The sequence below is a fragment of the Melanostigma gelatinosum genome (genome assembly GCF_949748355.1).
Source record: "Melanostigma gelatinosum genome assembly, chromosome: 8".
NCBI classification, from domain to species: domain Eukaryota; kingdom Metazoa; phylum Chordata; class Actinopteri; order Perciformes; family Zoarcidae; genus Melanostigma; species Melanostigma gelatinosum.
In genome coordinates, this window is record NC_136641.1 from 12,311,193 (window position 1) to 12,333,415 (window position 22,223).

Below are 22,223 nucleotides of genomic sequence, written 5' to 3' on the forward strand. Positions count from 1 at the left end.
AGCACAGAAAGCAAGGTATTTTATCAAACTCCTTAAGGAACACAGATAACTCATTAGTTTTTTATCCGCTTCATCACTCTGCTTATGACAAGGACGAAAAGCACATTTTCCGTAATTGAACAAACTCTAGTTTATGTAACGACTGACCGTTCTGCCCTTCAAGCCGGAGAGAGAGAGAGCGATTTGATTGCTCTATGTACTTGTCACGTGACACCATGTCCCATTATATTGTGATGTTGTCATAGGAGGAGTGGAAATGAAATGCCTTGAAGCTATATGGGAAGTGTGTGTGTGTGTGTGTGCGCGTGTGTGCGCGTGTGTGTGTGTGTGTGCGTGTGTGTGTGTGTGTGTGTGTGTGTGGATGGATAGTGGGGGATTCAGAGGTGTAAAAGTGATTGTATATGACCCTGTGTGTGTGAGTACAGGGTTCAAAATTTGTTTGAAACTTGTGCAGTTCTAATTGGGCAACTTGGGATTTTTGTGATATCACCTGCATCCAATCATAGCACCTTTTGGCCCACAATGATGTCTGGTGTTTGTGGTTACAGTTTGCACACTTTTATCAATCTGAGAAAATGACTAACAGAACAAAAATGTACACACGTCGCCACGTAATGACAGCCCTGTGCAATTAGATGATGATTACAGCAACGCACGAGGGGCATCCAGATGCTAAAAAATTGAAGCGCCTTCAACTTGTATCGTCCGGGTCCGTAACACAGGTTTTAAAAATCTGCTGACCTTGACGACAAAATAAAATGAAGCATATGTATGGTAATAAAAAGATTTTACAGTGATTGGCAACCATTGCAGGCAATTAAACAGGAAACAATACACGTATGTGTCAAAATGACCCTGACTTCAAACTGACACAAGCAGCTTAACAACTTCCCTGTTGTTCTCTTGCCTAGTTTTTTGTCGCTGCTTCCTAACCTGCACATAAAAACCACTGAGACAAAGAGCCACTGACTGCCATTAGCGGCCTGAACTCTTAAAAGCTTCTAGTTCTGCTGATAATCATCATGCTACTTGAATGCTTTGAATATTGCTCAGTTTTGCATTTTGCTACATTTTTATGCAAATGTGATGCCTGCTGGTGTATAAGCAGTTTGAAAGCTTGTTATACATCCCTATGACGCACTATGCCTTTATCTCCTCTTTGTCTGAATAATGATAACTCATAAGACCTCTCGTGGCTCTGAAGAGGTTGATGAGGTACATGAGTTCAGTGCCACATTTAAATGAATGCTGTTTATTATATGTGGCTTGTGTCTATGATAATACTGTTGTGTACTCTTAGCATAGGAATGAAATCGTTCCATAATACACTTTCTTCAATGACTCAAACGGCACATACTGTAAAATGAGATTTTATGAGTGGCACTTAAGATGCACGGGAGATATATGCATAATGGCTTCTATTTGGTTGGTTTTATCATTTCTTTCATGTGTTCTATTTTTTGTACAGGGGATTTTTTTGCTAAAACCACCAGGCGTGAGAAAGATTGTAGGGGAAACACTGCATTCAACTCAATGAGTTAGAATCTAAAGCTGCTTTTCATCCAGTCTTCAGACCAGTACAGTTTCTTGAGTTTATGGTGGGGGGCAGCTGATGCTTTTGCCCTAAAACTGTACTGTATTATTTTCCACCCCTGATATTTACACACACATTCTATATATATATATATATATATATATATATAGAGAGAGAGAGAGAGAGAGAGAGAGAGAGAGAGAGAGAGAGAGAGAGAGAGAGAGAGAGAGAATCTGGAGTTGCTGTCATAATCCGAGTAATTAACTAACTGTATGTAAACAGGTGGACTGTTTTACACTTGGTGAAAGCCGAATCTCGATCCTCAGAAAGGGAAACATTTCTCAGTTCTTAAGAATGGAAAAATTGGGGACAGTGAGCTATGAAAGAAGCTGTTGTTGTTTCTTTTTTCTTCTTTTTCAACAAGTCACCGTGTCAGTTGAGAATTTCCTTTGTGTGTGTCTCTGTGTTCGGGGGACGTTGCATGAATGGGCAGTCAGCATTTAGGATTCAAAAGAAAACAGCAGCCTGAGCTCCTGTCTGTGTGAAAACCAAGGCTACGGTGCTCTGTATCAAGTGCCATTGTTTTGGTAATAGTAAACCTGGGGCACTTGCCAGGCGGCATTAGTCATTCATCTAACAAGTTCCACAATGCAAACCACAAAGTGCTCCACTGTCAACTTCCTCTTATTGAATTCTGAGCATATAAGCATGTTTCCACGTATCTTACAGCGAGGTATATATAAACTTTTCTGACGACTAGCTACCTGAAGTATGGCTGCCATGTTTGTTCATTTGTCCGCTTCCCTGACAGGAAGCCAGCTCATTTGGAAGCATGCTGGGTTTTTTTGTGAGTGAGGGAGAGAATGAAGAGAGAGAAGAAGAAGGGAGGTGGCGGGTGAAAGGCGGATAGGCGGGGATTAGGGCGGAGTGCAAATTTTCAGCAGGCCGGGCATACGACATGATCTCTAATTACCCACAAAGCACTGAGTAACCCGAGCCGCAGATTAGGCTGCATTATCAGGCTTAATAAAACATGACCATCTCTCAGTTTTCACCCTCTTTCCCTGCCCGGCTGCTGCAAACATTTGTTCCTTGTTATGACATTCCCAATGCCTTTGCTAAGTAACTGGCCTATCTGTACCCGTTGTTGCAGATTAACAGCAACAGGTACAGATTTGCTGCTTTTCTCTGACAGTAAATGAGTATCATTGTGGTTTGGACTGCTGGTTAAACAAACACATGACCTGAAAACGTCCCCTTGGGGTTTAAGAAATTGTCATTGTCAACATTTTTGTGTTCTATGGATTGTATAAAAAGTGGCAGGGAAACTTTCTGGAAATAATACATCTCAATTGAATTCTTCTAGGAGCAGCAATCTCAGAGATGGATTTCTTGAACACCGCGGTAAATAAAACCACACAAGTACATGTAAGAAAGTTTGTTTTTGTAATTTGGGTGAAATTACCCTTTAAATTTAAATTAAAGATTAAAAAAATGAAAGATAAAAAAAGTCAAGAGCATGCTCTCTTCTGCTTTCACATACAGTACACTCTGATCTGATTCTATACTGGGTGCATACAGACGTGACACACACACACACACACACACACACACACTGCTACTTTATGACTTGCACCTGTATCTCTACAGTGTGGAACTGTTACTTTTACTGAAGTAAAGGATCTGAATACTTCTTCCACCACTGTTAAGGTGCCAGCAACACACACCAAAACCGTGCTCACACACACACACACACACACACACTCACACACACACATATACGCATGTACTTGCTTGGTTCACGTGGGTTGTGCCAGTAAGTGCTGCTTTAGGTTATGGTTGTTCACGACGGTCTACTGTGTTATTAACAATTCTATATAAAGATCCGCTCAAGTTTTCCTTTCCTGTGTGTTAACAACCCTTCCGAGCTGCTTTTTGAAGCCTAGTGGAGAGAGAGAGAGACGGAGTCCTCGACAGCATACCACCATTAACCGTATGTCATCATTTCCAAAATCCTACTTTTCTTCCCTCCGGTTGTTTTTCTTAGCGACATCACTCATTGTCATGGCTCGTGGCCAGCTTGAGACTAAATAGGTCGACAACACAAAGAGAAGGCCTAGTTCTCTCGCGTTCCCTTTTTTTCTCAACCCACAAGTCTCCTCTAACCGCCGTACCTCTCTTTTTCTTTCGCAACATCTATCTCTATTTTACTTCTCTTTCCATAACTCCGCAGCGTACGCGACTCTTTTTTTTTTCTCTGGGCGATTCTTAAACCATAGATAATAGCATTGAAAGACCTAAAACCATAGTATTACCACTGTACTTTCTGTCACACTTCTCTCTCTCCGCCCATTGTAAATGATCATGAAGCTCATCATTAGCTCTCAAAGAGGAAGAATGAGCCACAGTTTGATTACCTCGGTGGCTCTATGGGCTCCCGCAGTCTCTGCTGACTGAATTGGACGCAGACGATTACAGCCTTGCACAGGCAATTATATCTGCCTGCTAAATATGTCACACATAATAAACACATGCTCCTGACAGACAAGGGACAAGTGGAGACAGTCACAGCTGGGGAAAGAGGAAATAGAGCATATTCAGGTGCATATGGATTCATCAACCCTGTCTTTCTCAAGTGGAAACCTCTCACAATCCAAATGAATGCATGCCAGTGAATTAATGACAGACACCAGTGCTCAGGAGAGAAGTCAAAGATCTGCTAACAAATGGCGACCATAAAAAAAAGTATTCTGATTGAAAATCTATCTCCCAAAATAATTAGATTCATCTACAGGCACACAAAAATACTCTATATTCATGCTTTGCACTCTGGGGGCTTTCTGATCATTCTACTTTATGTGTACTGTTGATGTGTTAGTCTGGGCTTGGACCATTAATTGAAGTTTCATGCGGGCTCCGTCCCATCAGGCCGCAGTGCAAACATGGCACTGACCTCAGGCCGATAATATTTGTAAAGGGTATTCAGTGAAAACAAGGGAGGGAAAGAGCCTTAAATCCCTGGCAAGGAGTTTATACCCTGGGCCATGTTGTTTGCACAGGACATACCTCAGGAAGCTGGGACAACTGGGAATGTTTGTCCAGCTTCCAGCCCCTTCTATGCATGTATACTTACATACAGTGCATATACAGCACAGTGCATACATACACACAGTACATATGTACATTCATACATACATCAAGCACATAAAGTAGGCCTAAAGCAGGCATGCTGTATTTATATACTAAAGCTGTGATTATTGATTATTTTATTTGAGATTCATCTGTTGATTATTTGGTAGTCAAGAAAATGTGACGACACGTCCTTGAGTCCAAGTTCCAATACTTTACTTTACAGTCAAAACTCAAAGATACAAAATTACAATTATACATAACAGCGAAACATTTTCTGCCTCGTGACTAATGAATCGACTTATCATCTCAGTTCTTAAACATACAAACAGTGTACATACACATGGCACTCGTATAGTACACTCCTTCCTATTTGTGTACATGTGTTTACCTTTAGCATTGAAACTGGGCTCTGTACGAGCTTAGACGCACAATATCTGCGGTGTAATGTGTATTATAGCTTTCCCTATCATGCTCTGGAAGGGGTTTCCTTTGTTTTCTGCTGCTTATAGAAAAACAAAAATTGGGGGTTACTTTGGGGTCTCATCTTAAAAAAAAACCATGATGGGACAGCTCAAAGCTCCAATAATCTTGTCAGCGCAATTTAGTTGAAACCACCAGACAGACATATAGACAGATAGATATGCTGCATTGTTTGCACATCAATTTCCCCATGTTGTCACGTGTGTCTTTCCTTCTGAGTGTTTACAGCCATTAACAAACATAATCAACATTAAACTAAACACCCAGGGGCCTACTCTGGAGCAGGTGCTGGTGCTGTTTCTTTTTCTTTCTTCTTCTGCAGTAAGAATGAGAATGCCATCGCACTGCCCCATGGGAAGGCCCGGGCTGACGAATATAAGCACACTGCAGTGGGGCTGCTGGTCTTAATTATGGTAACAGACGCCGAGGGGGACACACTGGTACCCACCAACGAGGAAGTAGCTTAGCACTGCCAGGGCCAATAATTAGCACATGGGTAGCCCCCCACATACACATACATTGATACTGAAACTGTCATATCCTACATCAAACACAAATGCTGCATTTAACGGCCAAACAACAAGACGCAGAGAATTTAAATGGTGAAAAATTGATTCATGGTCCTGTGTGTGGTGTTACAGCATCTTGTGGCCTGTTGCCTGATGTAGACACCTTTTGGTTGGGAAAATGACTTTTTACACAGAGTCACCTAGGTTAAATATACATCACACATATATACACACAAACACACGTTATATACATATATATACATACGCACATCTATATTGCAAGAAATCTCTGTGCCATATGCAGGCTGTGTGACTCTGCCAATGTCAGAGCCAATTCCAGTTGTATTGAAATGATTTCAAATGGTCGGAATCCCTATTAAAAATGTCCTCCGTGTGTTGGGGCAGGGAGAATATGATTTAGTGGCTGTTTTTGCTCTGCCCCTGCTCGCTGTGTGTCACAGGCCCTTACTGTGGTATGCATGGCCTTCCTCTGCACTGGGCTATGAAAGCAATTGTGATTGTGATTCTGTAGTCAGCAAAACGCTTGAATGGCCCCGAGTTAGCCTGCACAGACACACACACGCACAGATACACACACACACACACACACACACACACACACACACACACACACACACACACACACACACTGTCCCCATACTGGGCCACTGATTACTTCAACCCATTTGACTCTCACTCATCCTCCGATTCTCCCTTTCTCTCTCTCTGTCACAAACCACAGTTTGTCATTAGCTAATAGCGACAGCGCAACTCAACATGAACATTAGGTATAGTCAGCATTACGCCGACTGGTTAATTTGTCAGCCATGTGTAAGTACTCGAGGGACTAAAAATACCCCTTACATTTAGCCAACACTAACAACAAACGTCTGTGTTTATCCAAGAGCTTATTTCACTTGACCATGATCAGTTGATGGAAACCGATTGAATATGTTGATATAAAGTAATCAAACCTTTGCACAGCATACAGTACACCAAGGCAGTCCTGTAATAAAAAATAAAACTGAGATAAGGCATTCAAATGAAGGTACATCGTACCCCATCTTATCAGGGGCAGAGGAGACCACCAACTAACAAAGCCAGCTCTTCAGTCGTGTCTTATCTCAGCAGACATCAGTTGTTGGGAGGATATATGAGCTGGGTGGGGCCTGGGTGTTCAAACACAGGGCCTACTCTCTTTGCACTCTATGCTATTGCCATACTGTATGCAGCACCTCACCTCAGCAGCAGTCAGCACTGTTTGATTAAGGTATTCAAATAAAGGAGCAGACACTGTGTTCCCATCTCACAGAGCAAACTAAAAGTGTCAGACAAACAACAATTACAGCCGTACAGTGTTGTGTATGACAGAATGGATCTTTATACTTTGGATGTTGTCTACAACAGATAAAGTATGAATTTGTATAGTATTTGCACGGTATATATGAGTAATATGTGTACCATGCAGCAGTGTAAGGCAGCAGACACTATTAAAACATGGCACAGTCAGAGCACAGACCGGTTATAATGGTATTATTCTCTGTCATTTCTCCTCGGCTGTCGGAGAGCACCACAGTAATAAAAGACACGTAACTCACAGTGAAATGAAATGAGTATTGAAAGTATTGAAGTAGAAATCTTCAGGGTTATTTATGGATCTTTCTGAATCATCTTACCCTTGAAGTACCTTCTCTGCTCATTTTATGCATCTCTTTCTTTGCATTCTTCACCTTTTTATTTTTTTTACAGTGCTGAACTTCCCAGTGATTACAGTCTTCGTACAAATTAGTTTGGCCAGCAGAATAATTCATGTTTATTAAGGACCAGTCGATGACAAATTTTGGCTGGGAAAGGGTTCACATTTCCTCCTTGCAAAATGTGACAACAGTGCCAAAGTAACGGAAATGATCCACACAGTGATCAGTGATCACAGTAATTATCAGCACATTGAATTATAGGTTAAAGAAATAGTACATCCAGGAACATGCATGCACATAAACGAATAGGAATTAAATCAGTCTCTGCTCCAAACGAGCAGTGTGACACACGGCTGAAAGCATGAGCAGTACACGTGTTCTCTGGGAGTCACATAAACTTGATAATTACTCAAACTAGGCTTGTGTTGGTGCAGAGTAGACACAAAATAGGCTTGCAAATAAACAGACTATAACGAGCTAAAATACCAGCACATGCTCATTTCATCCAATTAAGCGTGTGTGTAAGTCAGATTAACACATTTTCACAGGCTCTGAATTTCAAACAGGGATGCTGAATCAGCCGGAAAGGAACAATAGTGCAAAATGCCAAATTGCAACCATCTCAACAAAAGGTTCTTCTTATCTTTTCAAATAGTATTATCCCAAAAGAATGTTCTCAAGATAAACTGGAGAAGGCAATAAACTGAACAACAAATTAAGTTACAAACTAAAATATCCGTTTTGAATGTGCAAAGTAAGCCCATAAATCCATTTGACTGTGATAAGCCTTTTGCCTCCATGCTGCTTCAGAAAGAGACCTGAGCAGAATGTGACCAACCGTGGCTGTCGGAGATGATTAGCAGCGGGCAGATCTGATCCGTAGATACAGAACCTACATAACAAATCAGATGTCTCTATGGTGCCACAGCCAGTTTAGACAAGCGTTTGAGAAGAGGAACTTGACCCTGTGCACCGTGTTAACAGGACACCAAGTGACTCCCTTCTGCTCCCGGGCCTCATTTGCATTGCTAGTGAAGGTAGTTAGTGTTACACATGTGATGATAGCAAATTATACCTCCCCTTGTGGAAAGAGTGCCCACTCCCTCAAGGAAAGGGAGTGGAGGGATTTCAATAATTCAAAAGAACACTTATAATTTTGAGGGGTGCCACACTTTTGTATCGGTGACAGTAGTTGGTGTCACGTTCTCCCTTTGTGAAAGCACGTTATAGCGTTTCATTTCTACTGTGTCACAGGTGTAAACCTGCCTATCAGTGAATGTTTTACACACACTTTATTTCATCTGTGATCGGATGAGAGTCGCTAAATAAAACTGAGTCCCGATTGCTTTTGTTTCCGTCTTTCGCACTTGAACAAGCTTTCCGCTACCAAACCATGAGCAGAGATTATTGTTGCACCATTTTATTAAGCTCTCAATTGGGAGATGATCTTTTCAGTTGATAACTGGAATGTTCCGTTCGGTTACAGACACTTTCCATTGCCCACACAGAAAAAGACAAACATCCCCAACTGCGCATCGTTCCCCTTCATTGTCATACCTGAAAGCTATCGTTATCTGAGAAAGCAAGCCGAAGAACTCCAAATCATCTCTATCTACAGCAGCAGGTCAACAGCCGGAGCCTTTTGATTTGCAATATTACCAACCACGGTAAGTGACGGCACCAAAGTCCAATTCAGTTATTGCAGATGGCTGAGATCTTGCACTCGAGGAAGCTGTAAGTCTCTTAATTTAACAGTTTAAAATAGTTTTCCTAGTGTTTCCACTGGGTATATATTGTGTTTGTGGAACTCAACACGACTTTAGCTGTGAGCTTATATACTTTCTGGTGTTTTTGATCTCGTATGGCGATACATCTAGAGATTTCTCGTGTTGCCCCATCCTTTGGTTATTTATAACAGGATTACTAAGCTCTGGTTTGTTGTTTGCAATGGGACGATGATTTGTTTTTTTTCCAGTAAAATGTCAAACTACAAAATATTCATAATGTCGTTTTAAATGCCACCTGCGCACTTGCAATGGAGCCAGTGCAGGTCACACGTCTAATGCTGCGGGGTGTCCAAACTGAGTGAGAAAAGAGTGAGACATGTATACCAGACTCTGTGGTTTCTCTTTACAAAGTAATTAACAGTACATTACTGGCACACATCCATTTAATCGTTGAACTCCCAGCGGAAAAGCATGTAAACTATAAGAAATCATTGCGAGGGAAGATCATGTTGGAGCAGAGAGCAGAGTGGGGCCGTATGGATTCTATACAGCCTCTGGTATTCCACATCGGGTGGGACACTTAATGCCAGCTTTGTGCGAAATCACCACTGCACAGTCTCACCGGGGAAATAACATAATAACTATGTGGTGAGAGGAAAAAGAAAAGTTGAAGCACATATTTTCTTTCAACAGCAAAACAGAATGATTGCAGGTTCCAGTCTAAAGTAACAGTGAAGACAAATTCTGCGTCCCGTTCCAGGCTGAATTAAAACCAGTCCATCCTAGGAGCTCGGGCCACTTTATTTGCTGACACTTGACATGTTTTGGATAGCTGTGCGTTTGGGGCAAGTGAGCGCCCGTGGATAAAATTTTTTTTTTTTAAAAGCGTCCAAAAGCATGCGTTTGCATTGCGTGAATGTTGCAAGCTGTTGTTGGCTCACGTAAAGAGACAGGTGAGATATGAGGCACGAGACAACACAGTTTGTTATTTACCTTGTTCGAGTGGTAATAGTCCAACGAGCTCAGACAACTTGGATCAGTCGGTAGGGAGCATGAACCCACATTTGCCGGGGGAGCAGGATAAAATCTCACGTCCATCTCAGGTTGTGCGAGACTGAAGGCATGAAATCACTTTCAGCGTCTTTGGCTCACTATCGTCTCAGCAAACACACAAACGCCGAAGCAGGAGAGACCAAAAAGAAGAAGAAGAAAAAAAAAAGAAGTGGGGGAGTTTCACTGGGTACACTCTTCCCTCACATCCGTTCGCGGCCGAACTTCGGCACCAACTCTGGTGATGCGCAGTCCTCCTCGGAGCCTCGCGCCGGGATGCGAAACACTCACTCACTCACTCAAACGGAGAGCACAAATTTCATGGATACACACGTGTTGGCCAAACTATCCCGTTGTTCCACAACAAATAAAAGCAAAACCTCCAACTTTGGTCCTCTCTGTTTAGATCTCTTTTTTCAGCAGCCCATACATGTGCAGCCTCTGTTTCCCCACTGTTCTCAGGACTCCATGCAGGCTTTGTTATGGAGGTGCATATTCTTGCATTGGTTCCAGTACAGAAGTGGTCGGACTTCCCTCTGCCATGCGACCTCTGCCGATAATAAACGGGAAAGAGGAACGGAGGGAGAAGGGGGAGGGGAGATTGGTGGCTGCCTTGGCAACCGCTCTCCTTTCTGCAACTGCGCGCTTCTGATTAGCTGGAAATGTAGTAGTGTGCACGGCTGTGCATTATAAAGCGCACTCTGCCTCCATCAGTGCTTCATAAAGGCTTCCATTTGGGTTATTGTGCCAAGGCGGATGGGGAGGAGGTTGCACAGAGTCTCTCTGTAGTTCAACCATGTTTTTATGTGTTTTTATTTTTCATTTGCAGGACAACAACCTGAATATCGACATCACCTTATTATACAAAACATATCACAGCCTATAGCCTAAGGCGGTGAGCAAAATGCACTTGGATAGGCCTCTCATTTGACTCCAATGCCTATAAACAGGGTCAAGCAAAAGGACACTGCCAAATATTTCACTCTTAGTCCAGGCTTTTATAGAGTTCGACCAGTGCTAGGTTCGTTCAGATTTCTGAAAAGTACATTTGTGTACTTGTCTGTGCTTGCATTTTAAGTTTTTGTGTTATTTTGATAAAAAAGAAGAGCAAAGAATACACAAAAATGTCAAATTAAAGCCTTAATATCAACCTCACACAACAATGCAGAGCAGCTAACACTGATGACCCTTAAAATGTGTGCGGAATATAGTTTTCCAAGACGGAATATGTACAAAGGAGTTTAATCTTGCATTGCCCTACAGTTGCAAATGTGCATGGTGAGAAGCTGGGTATGTGAGTGCTGCCTCTGACAGCTCACTGAATGTGATGGATAGCACACCCTTGCCCTGTGATGTGCATGCACATCTGATGTTGAAATGGCCTATCCATGGGACCATTGTCTTTCAATCATGTCAAGGCAAAGTACAGAACAGAGCGCATTTTCTGCTGCCTGGCGTTATTACTGTGCCACAGTTTACAGCACAATCCATACACCCTGCCTGCACAGAAATATGCTTTATCCTCCTGATGCCCTTCTGTTACCTAAGTTGATCTGTTTTTAGGATGCATCCGCATTAAAATGGTGATAATACATCCTCTTTATCAGTCCTAAACAGTAATGCAGACATGCTTTCATTAGCTGAACCTAGAGGAGAATATAACACCAACAAGGGTACAATTGTTTTTACACAAACTGTGACAGCAGCATCTGCCCACTGCTGCAGCTCTTATGTTCCCCCTTCAGAAATGTAAAAAGCTGGTCATTATTTCAGCAGGTCTATTATGTTACAGTGCAACCTCTATATTTTACAGTGGGGTCCTTTCGCTGTTAGGCACAGCCTGCCACTGTCCCGGGCCCAGCACGCGGAGGGTTAACCACATGGCCCGGTGCCATGGCTTCATGGGAATGGAATGTGGAGTGCTGTGTGTGCAGGGCTCCTTTCCCAGCATCCCTCACTGCCCAGGCGCATGCTAATGATCAGTATTATTGAGGCACAATTGATGGGCGAGCAACCAAACAAGAGAAACTAATTACTACTAAGGCTTTATTGTCCTTTAATTACTGAAGCTCTATGGCAATTAGTGCTGCACAAAGACACAGCTCTACTTTAATCTCAAATAAAATGTGATGCAGATGAACAAAAATTGGAAGATGAAAGGTAGATAAGATAATTTGGCTTTCGGTTCGTTCTGCAGACACGATGACTGATTTGAGGAAAGTGTGGGAGAACAAAAGAACTGCTGAGGGTTGTGCTAATTTCAACCGAAAATCATCTCAAAACAAAGTCTGCACGTGATACCTCTGTGACCTTGGAGAGCTAAATCAAACATAAAAAAAGTGAATGAACAGATCTTTCCCAAAGTTACAACAGAGAACCGTGAAGCAAGCCTACAGTTTGTGATGTCATCAAATGATGTACAATTAAGAACTTTGTGGAGTCACGTTGATTCTTTTGCACCCACATGAGGATCATTTCATACGACAGAGCAAACGGTGCAAAGCTGGTATGAGCAGCTACAACTGTAGCATTCATGGTGGCTGTGGACATTCTTTGGAAAAATACAGCTCGTGTCATACATCACCTCAGGTTTCTAACTGACTGTATTGACTTGAACATGACTGTGATCTTTGACCAACTAAAGCATGGTCTTAGGGTAAAAGCAAAAGGAAAACCTCTATCTGTATCCTTGTTCAACTTTATCTTTAATGGCGTCCATCTTTTCCACTGAGCAGTTACTTCTTTCATTCTGAGAAGCAGTCTCACTTTAGAGTCCTGTTGCTTTGAGCAGTGGGTGGACGCACCGATTGCATTCCCTTCAAACTATTTTGAAAGTATCGCAGCCTTTTTTAAACATCATTAGTCCCAATTTATGCCTCATTAAAGCAGTTCCAAAACACTGAGTAATTACTGTACAATGTAGCTTGAAGTTTGAATGTGTGGCTGTACTGGAAGCCTCTTTGCATACAGTATGTACTGTAAGGCTTTCACAAATAAAATAAATCACGTCAGAGATTTCCTCTCACAATCAATTCAATAATTGCCATTCAAGTCTCTTTCTGTCTGTGTGTGTATATATGTACAGTACTGTGTGTATATGTATATGTATATACATACATATAGACATACACACAGTATTTATAATTGTATATACATAATTGCTGTTCAATTTGGCAAACCACTCAAACACAAAGTGGCCTGCATTGGATTGCTATATTTTAAAAGCCTCTAAAGGACAACCAGAAACACTTACTGTAAGCTGACCTCATTATAATACGGCTGAGGCAATTTCACGGTTGAATTACTATCTTCTTGATCTCAACTATCATTGCTTTTCCTTCTTTGTATCTATTCTTCTTTCAAATTGATTTTAGTTGCACCTCTGCACCATTGAAAATGAAGGTTGTCCTTCAATGTTTTGTTTCTGAGGTATTACATAAAATACAACAAAAGCAAACTAACAGCTTCTGATCTGCACAAGTAAGTCAGTTATTTTTAATTTCAGGAATTTTTAACTCAGGAATGTGAATTAAAACAAAAACATCGGATGGCCTGGCAAGTGACAAAGGTCCTCTTATAATAAAATAAATGAATAATATACAGACCAGAAATGAATAGCAGCTCAGCGGACAGGGAGCATGACAAGGAAAACAATGAAAGGGAGAAACAGTGAAGTAGTCCAAGCAGGCGTTCTGTGTTTTTCTTGACCATTTCAACCCTCATTGACTGTTGGCTGACTACACAAAAAGTAATTTCACCTTTAGTTTTATCTAGATTTTCCAGTGATGGAGACTCAACAAAGTCCAGATTTGAAGAGTGGCTCAATACAGCTTCAATACCGTTTCTAACCTTGAGACGTCTCCATCAACCTCCTCACATGGTGCTACAATAAAGAAGGAAATGGCATAATATTTAAATGGAAAGTTCTGTGGGTGAAAATGGAAGTTGTACAGACATGCAATGTGTTTTTTAGCTTCTTTCAATGACGCACATGTGATGAAGATATCCCAAAACAACATATTTCAGAAGGTTTCGAGTCAGTGAACACCTTGTTTGAAGAAAAAAACCTGTTTTTCTTATCAGAAGCATTTTGCATCGAGAAATTACATTTGTGATCGCAGATATACTTACTTTTATGATGTGATCTGAAATACAAAAACAGTAAAAGGATGTACAGCATATGCAGTTGTTGGCTATATTAACTGTTGATTTTAGATAACAATAGATGACAAAAATTGTCTGAAACCAGTTTAGGTTCCTGATTTACACGACACACCCCGAGAAGTGCAGGACATGTTGTACTTAGTTTTACTTTCTCACATTTAGCATCATTTGATCTGTTCTTAGAAACTGCGCCTAAGGGCAGATATGGCATATGTACATGCAAATGATACAATTATCATGTGAATTCACTCTGACTATGTTGTGCTCAATATATTCTAAAAACATATGTAAACTAAGAATGTTTAGTCTGTCATTCATACAATGTATGAATATATGTAGCAATATATGTAGAGTATGTTACCATTTATGTTACAATATAAGGGCTCAGCACTACATTAGATTTTATTGTTTTACTCATTCTAAGGTTTATATCACCATCACATGGTGTTGAGATGTATAAAACGTACCCTGAACAGAGAGGGTTCTGTTTCTTACTGACCTGTCTGTTGTCCTGTCTGCAGTAATGAGCTGTACAGAAAGCCTGCGGGGCATTTGGAGCTAAATTTGTCTCAGGGCCAAGAGATTATTGTCAAAGATTGTTTATTAAGTGAGAATTAACATTCATGTATTGAGAATCATTTCACTGCTTCTATTTGCATGTAGTTAAGAAGTGTGAATAGTACACATGATTCTCTTTTGGTGCGATCATTTTTTATTATTTTTGGGGAGGGTTCTGGGTTAAAGTGTACGTGGAGACATCTCAGGACTTCCAAAGACAAAGATTTTTAATCCCAGAAAACACCTTGGGGAAACTTGAGGATTTTCTCCTGGCCCAGCGTGCTGACCTTTGACCCCTGTGCCAGGTTGCCCTGACCCTGCTTGTCTTAGCGGGGCATGGGAACCAGCGGTGTGTCCCGAGTGTGTCAACAATCTGGCCTGAGCGAACAAACAGCAGTTAAGATAATGATTCTGGGATAATTCATTTCAACAATTCCATCTATGGTGAATGTCGTTTTAACAGTGGTAACACGGCGTGAAACATAAGCCAGCCTCAGATTCCTATTGGAATAGATGTAATGACCCTATAATGTCCTCAATGCAGCTCTGCAGACACACAGGTCATGACCTAGTTTCCTCAGAGGTCAGCTCACATACTCTGTTGCAGAACTTTAAGCTTCTGACATCTAAACCACTAAAAGATTATTTCCACAGTTTATTCTTGATTTATTTTTTCCATTCATGGAAAATGCTGACTCCCGAACAGAAGTCCGATACAGTACAGTATGCCTGCAAATCTCTGCTTGCAGTGAAGATACATGTCAGTGTATTATTTGACTGACATCATGTCCTCATTGTGTCATCTGCCTTGCAAATCACCCTGAGGAATAATGAAGGAAACCATGGGGCTTACATGCATTGACTTTTGATTTGGTTAAAGAGATGTGTATACCTTTCCCCTGTGCATAGAGGGCTGCAGGAAGACAGAGAGCTTCAGTGAAAAAGAGAGCAGACTTGTCAGTCTGACCACGTTTCATTTAGCACTTCATTTCAAGGAAATTCTAGAGACTCTTCTAATTGCCTATAACATTTCAGCTCTCATTTGGGGAAGGATGTATTGCAGTCTGCAGGAGCTTCGTTCAGTGTTTTCATATCATTAAAAAGGCCAACATTTGCACATGCTGATAATGTCAAGTGAAAGTTTCATTTTTTGAACATTGGATAAAAAAAGAGAGCGTTTGTTGTTTTAAAAGAGAGTGTTTGCTGACCAAAACAATTCAGTGACTTTTGCACAGGCTTTTTTTTTTGGATACAATTTATCTCATGCATATGACTGAGTGCATGTTTTATGCATCTGTCGGAAAACAGGACCTATTCTCATTTCTACTCAAGGAGACACATGGCATCATTTGCCAATGAAAATTGTTTGTCATTCAAGCGGAGGAATTGTGAGTCATTCCTATATAAAGAAATGCAAGCATCCAATCACTGTCCCTTTCAGATAAGCAATTATGATTCCTTTTGAGTAGCTCAAATTATAGATGTTTTTACCAAATGGGGAAAAAGAGAAAAGAAAAAAAATCATGCAAATTTGAATTCAGTCATCTTCTTAATGTGAACCAACAGCAATAACACGCATTAAATACACTTTATTTCCCAGTGACTGCACGTTTTTTGCAACCTATTTGGTCATTGTATTTATTTATTATCACTTTTCAGGGGTCGTTAACCTTAACATTCTCGCAGTGAACTAATAATAAAATCCTCATTTTATGCAGATCTGGATATACTATACGAGCAGTATTTTAGGCTGTGAAATAGGAACACAACCACGATAAATGTATTGGAGATATTGAGATGGTTTGTATGGCCTCAGATCTGCAGATGAACAGTGAACGTTTTATGTAATCCGAACATACAGGATGTTAAAAGTATATTTTACCTCAATGAAGGAAAATTACACAAAAGTATCCTTTATCTATGATACTGGATGTTGATGTCTCACAAATATTATCAAGTGTTGTTTTCTAAACCCGCCCCCAAACCACAATTGTCCAATAGCTTAGCTGTTGCTACGCTATGATTGGGCTGATATGTCCTGCTTTTCACTGGATTCGGATAAGTTTACACTTCAGCAAACCACAGTCACACCCTTCATCCAAGATAGCGTCATGTTGAAACACATTATTTAGTCCTCATCCTTAAAAATCAGTTCTGATGGTAAATGTAGTCCAGTGAAGAAATACATTTTCCAGTGCGTGCTATTTCTCCTGCTCGCAGCGCTGTGCTGGCTGAACCTAAATGTACCAGGATGCATTGCATGCAAGCGGCAAGTTTAAAAAGAAATTCACAAAATGTCAGTCAAGGAAGTAAAGTTACACCTAAACAGAAAAATACAATGTAGGCCTACACCTTCTGAATTCAAGTTTCTCTCTTACACCTGAGTAAGACGGGCCTTGTTAACTCATCACAAAACAAACTTCATTCAAAATGGACAAAAACTAAATAAAACTCACCAAACATGCCTTGGTTAGTCTTTCCATTGTTCCACCAATCGGCAACTCTGGTTTGGTCGAAATGAATCCTTAACTCACCGAGATACATGTGAAAATAGGTTTTTCCCTGCTGCCGCTCTCTGGCCTGCAGCTGTTCGTATGCGTCTCTCACTCCTTCTGCAGAGGCAGACCATTAAATTAACAAAATACAACGGCAAAAATCCCCCCCCCAAAATCGACTGCTGCTCTTTCCCATTATATCTTCAGGATCCTGAAGAAGGTCTGCGGTACCCTTCTGTCTGAGTGAGGAGGAACACTTTCATACATAGTAAGGCACATATGGCTCGCTCTCTCTGGGTTGTCATTGGCGACACCATCCAACAGAAACTGCCCACGCTGACATTCATTACAGCAGAATTATTCTTCCGTTGGCCTCGGAGGGCAATTTGAGCAAAAGGGCTCCACCAGTTGGCGTTTACTCTCTGCAGCTCAGATTCACCGTCACGTCACTGGATGCAGGAAGAACAACAGATTGCGTTTTTTCACACATTATCCTTAACTTCGATAGATAGCTTGGGAATCTGCATACATTTTTTTTACCATTTAAAGCCTGAAGTACCACGTGAAAACGTTAATTTTTCAATTTATTTACACTTTATTTAGCTTCGTAATATGGCAGCCATTTTAGAGTCAAAAATTATTTCAGCATACGCAAAAAGAAAAGAAAATTTTCAAAGAAAAGTGTTAGGGAGAATTGCTGTGAAAGGGGCAATGGTGAACAAATAGGTTGAGCAGATTTACTGATTTTTCAAACATATGTTTTGATAATTCTGTCCAGGTGTTCAGAATTGTTTTTAATTGACTTAATTGAAATGTTGGAACCTCCACAAAGCAAATTTTTTTATAATTCATTGTCACAAATTCTCTAAATCTTGAGTGAAGTATTTAATAATCTGACCTCATTCTGGGAAAAACTATCTTGTCTGTCCAAGTAAAAGTATAGACTCTACACTGTAAATATGTGTCTTTTTACTGGAATTTGTGTAAAACAAATGAATAATTTTCCGACAGGCACTAGAGTACAAAATGAATTAAGTATGTAACTCAAGGCTATGTTCCGAATACCTCCTCACCTTGTCTTTATAAAAGGGATACATCATACTCTGATCTCACTCAACATGTAGATTCGTGTGGTGAGAAATGTCGGTGATTACAATCTGCTGAAAGATGTGTTTCACGGTCAAATTCCTATAAAAATGTCATGCTTGCAATATATCTGACAAATTATTGCAATTTTCCACAAAGTGAGCATCAGTGTCATTGTACAAAATGATTGAAATCAAACAAGTTTTGGTGCACTGCACACTTCTTGTGCAGCACTCTGATGCACTCTATGTATGAGATCCAAGCATATATACGGTTTTCCCTCTGTGTTGTGAACTTGTTAATCTTTACTTTCCTTCTTTCCTTGCATTAAACAGCTGGAAGATTTGAAAGAGGTGGTTATGCAATTTTTACCTATTGTAGAGAAGATGCCTGTAGGGAGGCCTTGAGTGCCTTATAATGTGTAAGCACACTTAGTGCTGATGGTTCAGACCTCTGGCAGCCTGGAAGGAGAGGCACTGTTGCTTGATGGAGAGCAGGATGCAGAAAATAGTTTCTCATCAGATCCCTTGAGAGATTGGAGATCAGAGTTGTATCTATGCTACCTTACAACAGGATGAGGGTTTTCTCTTGGAGGCAGATAGAGTTGAGCCAAATACAAAGTAGTGTATGGGTCTTTGTGTTGGTCATGACTGCCAGCATGAATAAAATATGGCCATTGAACATGCTGTTCAACACAACAATATTCTTTTAAGAGTAATTTCACTTTGGCTGTGCGTCCTCGCCAGCCTCACCCCATCTTCCTTCTTCTTTTACAAACACAAACAAACACACACAGACTCACATTTTCAAGGGTGAGAGAATGCTACATTGCCATTACCAGTGAACACAGAGGCTGGGGGGGGGGAGAAGAGAGAGGGAGGGGAGGGGAGGGGGATGAAAATCCATCAGATTTGATGGCATGGTGATGTAGATAATGTTTTCTCTTTTCAGCTCAGCTCAGAGAAAGACGCAGAACACAACCACTTTCACTCTCTCACACCCTCTGTTTTGAATGAAAGGGAGCACAATGTACCGGGGTTTGTACGTCTAACATGTCTCTTTGTGCACAAACACTGTGCCCTTTTACCTATCAGAATGATTGGCCCGCCATTATGTGATTTAATGGTAAAACACACATACTCTTAATCCAGCTAGCAGAAGAGCTGGGCTTAGAGTCGACGGGGGGAAAAAAACGAAGAACATAATTATCCAGTTTTTCATCTGTTTGCATAAATACGAAAGAGAAACCCTCAAAAACCGCTCGACGCTATACGGTAATTTGCCGCACGGAAACATTGGAAAACAAATGCGTTCAGGAAATGTAGATGGGTTTTTAAGGTCTGAAAGCCACAGCTGCTTGGCAAGCAGAAACTGGCTCCTTTTGTCTTTTATCTTCTTCTGTAATGTGCACAGGTGCTGCTTAATTCAATTGGAGAACGTTGCCATGGTTTTACATTAATATATTTCCATGTTACCATTACGACTGTTGTCATGGAGATGATAAGACCTATTTGAACTGAAAGCAGAGATAGTTTTATGGGGGGGTATTGCTCTCTCTCTCTCCCTCTCTTTCTATCTCTCTCTCTCGCTTTCATTCGGTTGCTACATGTCAAGTCACATGGTATGCAGCCAGATTTAAGGCATGACTTCACTGTTCATTTTTCCCCTTTTTTTCTTACTGGTTCTCTCTCAGTGTTGCTGGAACAGAAGGTGCATTTGAATCGTACCTGGCAACCAACACATTCAGGGACACAACACCGTTGTTATTTGCTCCTCACAATCAAATCAAACATCGAGCAGAACAATTATTCAACACGTGAAATTGAAAAAAAAAAATACATTTCACTCATGTTCCCATTCACTTTTTTGCATTACCATTGAACCCATGTCGATTGGAAGTCTTTTGAATCCCCAGAGAAAATGGTTACAGGACAAAATGAGCAGGCCAATCAGGTGCGGAGATCGGGCTAGAGGAAATGGAATTTGCTCAAAATCAAAACTGCGATGTAAAATGCGGACATTTTTTCTGAAACATAGCCTACTACAAACATCTAATCGAGACACGGTTATTCCAATTAAAGTAATTGCACACTTTCATAAAATCAATACCACTCCCTGGTACCGTAATTGCTTCTTTCAATCAATTTGATGCATTTTCTAGAACAAAAGGCAAAGCAGGGGTATTCAATTTACTCAAGCATACCAAAGTTGATGGAATGCTTGTATTGGCTGTTAAGGCATTGGCTGTTTTCTTTTTCCTTAGAATGCCAGTGGAATATCTTCAGAGGCAAGTTCAAAGTCACCTTGTTATCTCTTGATTTTGGACCATAACTCATTATATCTGTACTCACAAGAGGAGAGGCATATTAGTACCCTGGTATCTTCCTAATATGAGATGCAAAAAGCTTCACAATATGCAGTAACTTTGTTGAAATCGATCTCAGTTTCTGCTAATGAATGTGCTATTGCACACACACACACAAACACATACGTACACACAGACGCACATACCTTGGTTGAAGGTCCAAACAAATAGAGAGAAGATCAAACAAAATGCACCCATGAGAAACTCGGCTACTCTGACAGCGTTGATCCATCAGCAAACCATGATGCAAAGCAAAGTCAAATGTGCCCTACTTTTAAAAAAATGTTTAAACACACTGTATTTTAGGCTGCTCTCTCGTCAGAACTGTTGTGAAATGAAATAACTTAGCGTGTAACCCATTTCTAAACCTGTGTCTTTCCTCCTCTCAGTCACTCAGTCACTGTACAGACGGACAGACAGACCCATGTTTAAGCCAGCACCATTTTCTCTTTTTCTATTTCATTCTATTTCATTCTTTTTCTATTTCATTCCTTTTTATTTCCTCGGATAATGAAACATTTCTTATATGAAACTCTGGACTCGCAGCGCAGCATCCAGCTTTCTGCTATTTTTATACAAACACAAAGTGACAAGATGGTTACTCTCTCTGCACACTGACAGTTCATTCCGGCCTAGGAAAAATGTCAAAAATGTTTAGTCACGGCTGAGTGGACTTAATTACCGTCCTCTAGGCTGCCTCAGAACTCAGTGCCACTAATGGTCCCGAGCTACAGATAAAATTCCATTTACAAGAATGTTGCAGCCACAAGATCTGATTTAGCCAATATGAAATATTTACATTGATGTAATTAAAGTGACAATGCTTCTCGCACATTCTGGCCCCCAAAAATAAGGAATTACCCTGTTTAGATAAATATGAAAACAATGATTGTTGGCTTTTTAGATCAAGATGAGATGTAAATATAATGCTTGTTGTGTCTGGATAATTGGAATAGTGTTGTGATATGTGCTGATTCTAAACTTTCATGAATATTTGCATGCACCAAGAGTGTGACCCGGTTACTTACAGCAGGTAAATACAAGAAACCTTTCAAGGAAGACGCTATAACTTGATTAGATTAATCAATTATTCGATACGTTAACCGTTTTGTCTGGGACCTACACATTTGTATCCTTTAAAAAAAAGGTTCAATTAGTAACCGAAATATAAACAAAAGGGCAGCTCCCAAAGCACAAATAAAGGACTACAATCCCTGCTATCACCTCCAGTTGATTGATAGTTACTTTAATGCACACAATAATAATAATAATAATAATAAACAGCAATTAAACCTAATACTTATATTATATGTAAATATAACTGCGATTTATATTGTAAAAAAGGTACAAAACGAGCCTTTAACTTATGACTGTCACACAAAGACATGAAATAAATAAAAGCAGCATTCAGATTATATCATTATGC

At 40.5% G+C, this 22,223-nt stretch overlaps 1 protein-coding gene across 3 annotated transcripts in view; it reads right to left on the reverse strand.

The window, feature by feature from the left end:
• Positions 1–10,600, reverse strand: part of LOC306780397 (TOX high mobility group box family member 2-like) — a 71,003-nt gene extending 60,403 nt beyond the window's left edge. For all 3 annotated transcript variants that reach the window (XM_079272764.1, XM_079272763.1, XM_079272762.1), the window contains exon 1: positions 10,073–10,600. In XM_079272764.1, the coding sequence (XP_079128890.1) occupies positions 10,073–10,177 (105 nt within the window). In that variant the 5' untranslated portion in view covers positions 10,178–10,600. The remainder of the gene's footprint in view (positions 1–10,072) is intronic.
• Positions 10,601–22,223: the final 11,623 nt, after the last annotated feature.